Genomic DNA, 9,258 nt, shown 5'->3' on the forward strand with positions numbered 1-9,258 from the left:
GAGCTCCAATTCATTTGGCAACAGACTTTTCAACAAAAGCCAAACAGGCCAGGAGGGAGTGTAACATCATTTCAGAGTGCTCAAAGAAAAAAAAAACTTCTTAGCTCATAAAAATATAAGAGTTATAAAAAGAAATAAATAGTCTCATGTGTAGACTTACATGACGTAAAGAAACATTTGTATACTTTTTTTCCCCTCCAGTTGGACTTGATATTCAGCAGAAATTTACAGTCTTTTACTTAGGACCCAAGAGGTTTGGAAATCAAATAATTATGCGAAGAAAATCAGAAACAGAGATTTCCCATTCTGAATATTCAGACAGATCTACTGTAGCAGGACCCAATAAAGGTAAATAGCTCTATTAATTCCTATTTTATATTAAAGCAAAGATATGGCTAGGGAAGAATATCAGTGTTATAATACTGCTTCACTCAGACTGTGGCTACTCGGGGGTTAGATATTTAGGTTTCATAATAATTGCATTAATAGTATTTAGTAGGGATTCTTTCTTATAGTTAATATTTCTCAAATTGGGATGATATTTGGGGCACAGATTATTTGATTAGCCTTTTGGTATACATTTTCCCTTTTCCATACCCACTCCATTGTTATGGCAATTGTCTGGGGGAGAATTAGTGATGTATAAGAATCTACAGATTTGTTAAGGCAAACCAGAGTGAAAATGAATTAATTTTTTTATTATGTAGTCCCAGCTATTTGGGAAGCTGAGGTAGGAGGATGATTTGAGCTGAGAAGTTTGAGGCTATAGAGTGCTATGATACCATCTGTGAATAGCCACTGCACTCCAGCTGGAGCAATATAGCAAGGCTGGCCCTGTCTCCAAAAAAGAAAAAAAAGACTAAAGTAATTATGATTAATATTTTCAAGAAAATAGAAGAAAAATAGACCAAATGTATGAAAGGATAGAAAATTTTACCAGAAAATTGAAATCTGTATGGAGATTTAAATAAACTTTCTAGGATTGAAAAATACAATATCTGAAGTGAAGAACTAGTTGAGCAGGTTTAACATTAGATTGGATATAACCAAATATAAAATTTGTGGGCTGTAAGGCATATCAATAGAAAATATCCAAACTGAAGCCCAGAGATAAGAGAATGGAAAGAACACAAAAGAACGTACTTAAAAAAAGGTCTCATGTATGTGTAATTAAAGTCTCAGAAGCAGACTAGAGAGATAGAATGGGACAAAAGCAACATTCAAGAGACAATGGCTGAGCATATTCCAAAATAATGAAGACATAAACCAACAGATTCCAAATTTTGGTAAATCCCAAACAGAGATAAACACACAGAAAACCACAGCTGGGCACATTGTAGCAAAACTGCTGAAAATATTAAAATTGGACATATAAAAACTATGCATTACCTTCAAAAGAGCAACAGTGAAATTGATAGCTACTTCTCAACAATAATGTTGGAAACCAGAAGATAACATAATTTGTTTCAAAATATTGCCAACTTAGATTTCTATGCCAAGTGGAAAATATCCTTCAGAATGAAAGTGAAATGGAGGGAATGTGCAGATCAAAAATGGCGGCATAGATGCAAGTTGGCTTTACTCCTTGCCCACCCACAGAAAACCAAAAAGAAATATATAATGCTAAGATTTTCACCAGCAATATCCCAGAACTCAAGTATGAGGATGAGACAGTTTCTAGTGCCACAGAGTAGAAAAACTCTGAGCAGATGGCAGGAGAATTAGAATTCTACATCCATAACACCCGTACCCCCATTTTGTCTGACACCAATCACATGGAAAATCTCCTTCCAACTCATGGTTTCTACACCAGAAAAAGTGAAATTGTCAACTGGCTTCCACACCTTCTTGGATTCCCTGGCAGGAGACCTGTCCTTGCCTTAACCCACAGGAAGCATCAAGACTGCCTGAAGGGAGAGGACAAGCGGAGACAAAGAGGGGAGGTGGGACTACCATCCCCAGCCCTGGAAACTCTGCTCTGTAACTCAGCCAAAGGAGATACCAAATCAGAGTGGCTGTTCAGCAGCACCATCCTGTAGGAGCTATGTTCCATGGGTCCTCTGGGCACAAAACTGTAGCCAGCCACTCCTAGGATAATCCCTTTGAGACCTCGCCAATTTGGGACAGGCAGTGCTCTGACCATATACTAGCAATAGAGCTGAGGAGAACCTGGGGTAAGACATCACCTAGAGCTGAGAAGGAGGCAGCGACCTAGTGGCAAAGACTTGCTAAGCAAGTATATTCAATAAAAAACAAAACAAGCCAAACAGAGAAAAATTGAATAAATAACTAATCCTTCAATGCAAAGACGTAGATGTATACCCACAAGAAACAACAGCAAACAGGGAACCATGATCTCCCCAAAAGGACAAAGCAAAATCAAGTGACTGTCCCTAATGAGAAGACAATTTGTGAGCTCTCTGACCAAGGATTCAAAATAGTAGTTTTAATGAAACTGGTGATCTCCAAGGTAACACCAAAAAGCAATTCAGAAATTCATAAGAGAAACTTAGCAAAGAGATTGAAATACTAAAAATAAATAAAAAAAAATCTTAGAACTGAGAAATACATTTGCTGAACTGAAGAACTCTTTAGAGGATCTGAACAGTAGTAGACTGAACCAAGCAGGGGAAAGAATCAGTGAGTTCCAAAATCAGCTATTTGAAAATACACCGTCAGAGGAGAAAAAAGAAAAAAGAATGAAAAGGAATGAAAACCACCTACAAGATATAGAAAATTACCTCAAAAGACCAAATCTAAGAATTATTGATGTTCAAGAGGGAGCTGAGTAAGAGCAAAGGGTAGAAAGCTTATTCAAGAAATAATAACAGAAAACTTTCAAAAAACTTGAGAAAGATATAAATATTCAGGTACAAGAAGTTCTTAGAACTCCAGACAGATTCAACCCAAATATGACTACCTCAAGGCATATAAAAAGTAAACTCTCAAAGGTCAAGGACAAAGAGAGGATCCTAAAAGCAGCAAGAGAAAAGAAGTAAATAACATATAAAGGAGCTCCAATTCATTTGGCAACAGACTTTTCAACAAAAGCCAAACAGGCCAGGAGGGAGTGTAACATCATTTCAGAGTGCTCAAAGAAAAAAAAACTGGCATCCAAGAATATCATATCCAGCAAAATTATCATTCTAATTTGAACAAGGGGTAAAGTCTTTCCAAGGCAAACGAAAGCTGAGAGAATTTACCATCACCAAGCTGGTCTTGCAAGAAATGCTAAAGGGAGTTCTATAGTCTGAAAGAAAAAAAACAGAACATTAATATTTAAAAGAAAACTTTTGAAAGTATAAAATCCACTGGTAAAATTAAGTACACAGACAAACCCAAAATAATCTATTACTGTATTTGTGGTATGCAGTCCACTCATAACTTTATTATGAAGCCCAAAAGACAAACCTATCAAAAACAGTAATAGCTTCAGCAACCTATAAAGAGAAAGATAATATAAAAATTTGTAGGTTGAGCCAATAAAAAGTAAAATTATGGGGGGGAATGAAGTTAAAGTATAGAATTTTTTGTTGTTTTTTTAGGATTTTTTTGCCTTAGTTTTTATTTGTTTATTTGTGATCCAAGATAAATTATCATCTTTTAAAATAACTTCTTATGTCTATATTTTTTGTAAGCCTCATGGTAACCACAGTGCAAACACATATAATAGATCCACTAAAAATAAAATGCAACAAATTAAAACATACTACTAGTGGTAATCACTTAACCACAAAGGAAGACAGCAAGAAAGGAAGAAAGAAAGCAAGGAATCTCAAAAGAACCAGAAATCAAGTAAAAATGTGGCAGTAGTAAGTTCTTACTTATCAATAATAATATTGAATGATATAATAGTGTTCTCCAACTAAAAGGCATAGAGTGGCTGAATGGATAAAGAAACAAGACCCAACTATATGTAACCTTCAAGAAACCCACTTTACCTATAAAGACACACATAGACTGAAAGTGAAAATGTGGAAAAAGATGTTTCATGCAGCTGCAAACCAAAAAAGAACAGGAGTACTGATCGATACTCCAATCAAAGACTATAAAAAAACACAAAGAAGGTCACTATAGAATAAAGGGGTCAATTCAGCAAGAGGATATAACAATTATAAATATCTATGCACCCAACAAGAGAGCTCCCAAGTATGTAAAGCAAACATTAATAGATCTAAAGGGAGAGATAGGCTGCTATACAATAATAGTAGGGGACTTGAACACTCCACTGTCAGCAATAAACAGATCATCCAAACAGAAAATCAACAAAGAAACAGTGGGGTTAAACTGCACACTAGATCTAACAGACTTAACTGACATTTACAGAACATTTCACCCAACTGCTGCAGAATACACATTATTTTCATTAGCACATGGAACACTCTCCAGAGTAGACCATAGCTTAGGCCACAAAACAAGTCTGAACAAACTTTAAAAAATAGAAATCACATCATATATCTTTTCCTACCACATTGGAATAAAACTATAAATCAATCAATAACAAGAAGAACCTTGGAAAATACACAAACACATGGAAATTAAACAACATGCTCCTGAATGACCAGTCGTCAATGAAGAAATTAAGAAGAAAGTTTAAAATTTTTTTAAACAAATGAAAATAGAAATACAATATACTGAAAAAACTATGGGATACAGTAAAAAGCTGTCCTAAGAGGGAAGTTTATAGCAATAAACACCTCTATCAAAAAATAAAAAGACTTCAAATAATAATAATGATGCACCTGAAGGAACTAGAAGAGCAAGAACAAACAAAATGCAAAATTAGTAGAAGGAAAGAAATAATAAAGATCAGAGGAGAAATAAATAAAATTGAGACTACAAAAATACAGAAGAACAAAATGAAAAGTTAGTTTTTTGAAAAGATAAACAAAATCAATAAACTTTTAGCTAAGCTAAGAAATAGGGTACTCAAATAATATCAGAAATGAAAAAGACATAATAACTGAGACCTCAAAAATACAGGGAATTATTAGACACTATTGTGAACAACTATATGCCAACAAATGGGAAAACCTAGAAGAAATGGATAAGTTCCTGATCACATACAGCCTACCAAGATGTAACCATGAAGAAGTAGAAAATCTCAACAAACCAATAATAAGTAAGGAGATGAAAGCCATGTTTAAAAGTCTCCCATCAAAGAAAAGCCCAGGACCTGATGGATTCACTGCTGAATTCTACCAAACATTTAAAGAACTGGTACCAATCCTACTCAAACTCTTCAAAAAAACTGAAGAGGAGGGAATACTTCCAAACTCATTCCATGAGGTCAGCATTACCCTGATATCAAAACCAGAGAAGAACACAACAAAAAAAGAAAACTACAGGCCAATATCTCTGATGAACAAATCCGATGCAAAAATCCTCAACAAAATCACTAGCAAACTGAATTCAATAACACATTAAAAAGATCATTCACTATGATCAAATGGGACTCATCCCAGGTATGCAAGAATGGTTCAGCATATGCAAATCAGTTAACATGTTACATCATGTTAACACAATCAAGAACAAAAACCATATGATCATCTAAATAGATGTTGAAAAAGCATTTGATAACATTCAACATCCTTTATGATAAAAACCCTCATAAAAATGGATATAGAAGGAACATACCTCAAAATAATAAAGGCCATATATTACAAACCATAGCTAACATACTGTAGAGGGAAAATTGAAGGCCTTTCCACTTAGGAGTGGAACAAGACAAAGATGCCCATTTTCACTGCTGTTATTCAACATAACACTGAAAGTCCTGGCCAGAGCATTTAGGCAAGAGAAAAAAGTAAAGGGCATCCAAATTGGAAAGGAAGAAGTAAAATTAGCTTTATTCACAGACAAAATGATCTTATACCTAGAAATACCTAAAGACTTCAAAAACTGTTAGAACTGATAAATGAGTTCAGTAAAGTTGTATGAGTTCAGTAAAGTTGATAAAAAAATCAACATACAAAGATCAGTAGCATTTATAAATGCCAACAGCAAACAATCCTAAAAAGAAATCAAGAAAACAATCCCATTTATAATAGCTAAAAATATAAAATACCTAGGAATCAATCTAACCAAAGAAGTAAAAGATCTATACAAAGAAAACTATAAAACTCTGATGAAAGAAATAGAAGAGGACACAATAAAATGAAAAGATGCTCTGTGCTCATGGATTGGAAGAAATAATATTGTTAAAATGACAATACTACCCAAAGCAATTTACACCTTCAATGCAATCCCTGTCAAAATACCAATGACATTTTTCATAGAAATAGAAAAACAAATCCTAAAATTTATATGGAACCACAGAAGACCCCAAATACCCAAAGCAATACCAAGCAAAAAGATCAAAGCTGGAGGCATCACACTACCGGACTTGAAAATTTACTAAAGCTATAATACAGCATGGTACTGGTATAAAACAGCGTGGTACTGGTATAAAAACAGACACATAGACCAGTGGAACAGAATAGAAAACCCAGATATAAATCCACACATTTACAGCTAACTCATCTTTGACAAAGGGGCCAAGAACATACAATGGGGAAAGGACAGTCTTTTCAATAAATAGTGCTGGGGAAACTGAATAACTATATGTTGAAGAATGAGACTAAAGCCCTATCTCTTATCATACAAAAAAATCAAATCAATATGGATTAAAGACTTAAATCTAAGGCCCGAAACTATGAAACTGCTAGAAGAAAACTCTGGGGAAATGCTCCAGGACATTGGTCTGGGCAAAGTTTTTTGTGTAAGACCTCAAAAACAATAGGCAACCAAAGCAAAAATAGACAATTAGGATTACATCAAGCTAAAAAGCTTCTGCACAGCAAAGGAAACAATCAACAAAGTGAAGAGACAACCCACAGAAAGGGAAAAAATATTTGCAAACTATCCATTTGACAAGAGATTAATAATCAGAATATATAAGGAGCTCAAACAGCTCAATAGCAAATAATAACAATGCTAATACTAATAATAATACTAATAATAGTCCAATTTTAAAAATGGGCAAAAGATCTGAACAGATATTTCTCAAAAGAAGCCGTACAAATGGGCAACAGGTATATGAAAAAGCATTCAGTATCATTAGTCATCAGAGAAATGCAAATCAAAACTACAATGAGATACCATTTCACACCAGTTAAAATGGCTTGTATCAAAAAGACAGGCAGTAGCAGATGCTGGATAGAATGTAGAGAAAGGGAAACCCTAGTATACTGTTGATGGGAATGTAAATTAGTACAGCCGTTATGGAGAAGAGTATGGAGGTTCCTCAAAAAACTAAAAGTAGAACTACCATATGATCCTGCATTTCCATGATTGAGTATATATATCCAAAACAAAGGAAATCACTATATCAAAGAGATATCTGTACTCCCATGTTTATTGCAGCACCATTCACGGTAGCCAAAATGTGGAATCAACTTAAGTGCCCATCAGCGGATGAACAGATAAAGAAAATGTGGTATATATACAAATGGAATATTATTCAGCCTTAAAAACAATTAAATGCTGTCATTTGCAGCAACATGGATGGAACTGGAAGCCATTATGTTAAATCTCGCTCATATTTGGGAGCTAAAAAAGTGAATCTTATGAAGATAGAGAGTAGATTGGTGGTTACCAGAGGCCAGAAATGGGAGGGAGGAGGAGGAGATGAACGGGAGAAAAAAGAATATAAATGTATTTATTAATATTGAACTGTAAAATGGTAAAGATGGTATATTATATATGTATATTTTACCTCAATAAATAAATAAATAAATGAAAGTAAAATAGAGACAGAGAAAAAAATAATTAACTTTATCACTACTATAAATTTATCAGCCTGCATTAATATAAATGCTAATGGGAGCTCCTTAGAGGAAAATGATCCCAGATGGACACATGGGAATCAAGGAGGGAATGAAGAACAGTAGAAAGGGTAAATACATGGCTAAATATAAATTGACCCTGTAAAACAATAATTGAAATGACTTACAGGGTTTAAAATATATTTGAAAATAAAATGCAAAAAGCATAAAGAAGAAGCTTTCATCTCAAGATTATACCATATCAAACATAAAGAATTTAGCAAGAAAGAAAAAATAAAGATGAAAGCAGAAATCAATGAAATATAGACTATAAATGTACAATAGAGAAAAATCAACAAAGCTAAGATTTGGTTCTTTGAAAAGATAAATAAAATTAAGAAACCCCTGTGAAGACTGAGAAAAAAAGAGAGAAAACACAAATTAACAATATCAAGAATGAAAAAGGGGATATCACTGCAGATTGTAAAGACATCAAAGAGTTACTAAAGACATTATTAACAACTTTACAACAATAAATTTGACATGTTTAGGGTTAAAATGAAAAAATTTCTTGAGAAGCAAAACTTAACCAAAACTGACAGAAGAAATGAAAATCTGACTAGTATGAGACTAATAATAAAATTGAAGCAATTATTAAAAATCTTTCCACAATGAAAATCCAAGGTTTGGATGACTTCACTTGTAACTTTTGTCAAACAATTAGGAAGAAATAATATCAAACTTACCCAAACTTTTTCTGGAGAATAGAAAAAGAATGAATATTTTCTAATGTTCTTAATATTTTTAAGGAGGCCAGTCTGACCTTGATTTCAAAATCTGAGAAGGACATTAAAAGAATGGGAAATTATTCAGCAATCTATATCTAATGGACATAGAGCCAAAAGTCATTAACAAGATATTAGCAAGCTGAATCCAGCCATATATTTAAAAAGCACAATATAGCACAATTAAGTATGGCTTATTCCATGTATGCAAAGTGGCTTAGTATTCAAAAATAGATCAATATAATTCACTACATTAACAGAAAAAAATGAGGAGAAAACCATGTGATCCTCCTGATAGATGTCAAAAATGTTTGGCCAAATTCAATATTTGTTGTTTTTAAAAAATGCGTAGAAAACTAGAAATGAAAGGAAACTTGTTAAATATTAGAGTATCTATAAAAACCTATGACAAATGTCGTATTCAATAGTAAAATATTAAAAACTTTCCTATTGATGGAGAATGATCGAAGAATCCTCTCTACTACTACTTTTATTCAACATTGGGCTAGAAGTTGTAGTCAGTACCATAATATAAAAAAAAGAAAAAAGAGATAGGATTGGGAAGAAAGAAATAAATTGTCGCCATTTGCAAGCAACATGGTTATGTACCTAGAAAATGCAAAAGACTCTATACACACTATTAGAATTAATATATAAATTTAGAAATA

The 9,258-nt window shown here is 33.4% G+C and overlaps 1 protein-coding gene across 1 annotated transcript in view; it reads left to right on the forward strand.

Annotated features, from left to right (window-relative positions):
* HFM1 (HFM1, ATP-dependent DNA helicase homolog (S. cerevisiae)) overlaps nucleotides 1–9,258 on the forward strand; it is a 123,456-nt gene that overhangs the window by 72,316 nt on the left and 41,882 nt on the right. Inside the window, 1 exon segment of the mRNA XM_012661019.1 lies at nucleotides 202–348. Coding sequence (XP_012516473.1) covers nucleotides 202–348 — 147 coding nt within the window.

This window comes from Propithecus coquereli, unplaced genomic scaffold (genome assembly GCF_000956105.1).
Source record: "Propithecus coquereli isolate 6110/MARCELLA unplaced genomic scaffold, Pcoq_1.0 Scaffold7, whole genome shotgun sequence".
In the NCBI taxonomy this organism is placed as follows: domain Eukaryota; kingdom Metazoa; phylum Chordata; class Mammalia; order Primates; family Indriidae; genus Propithecus; species Propithecus coquereli.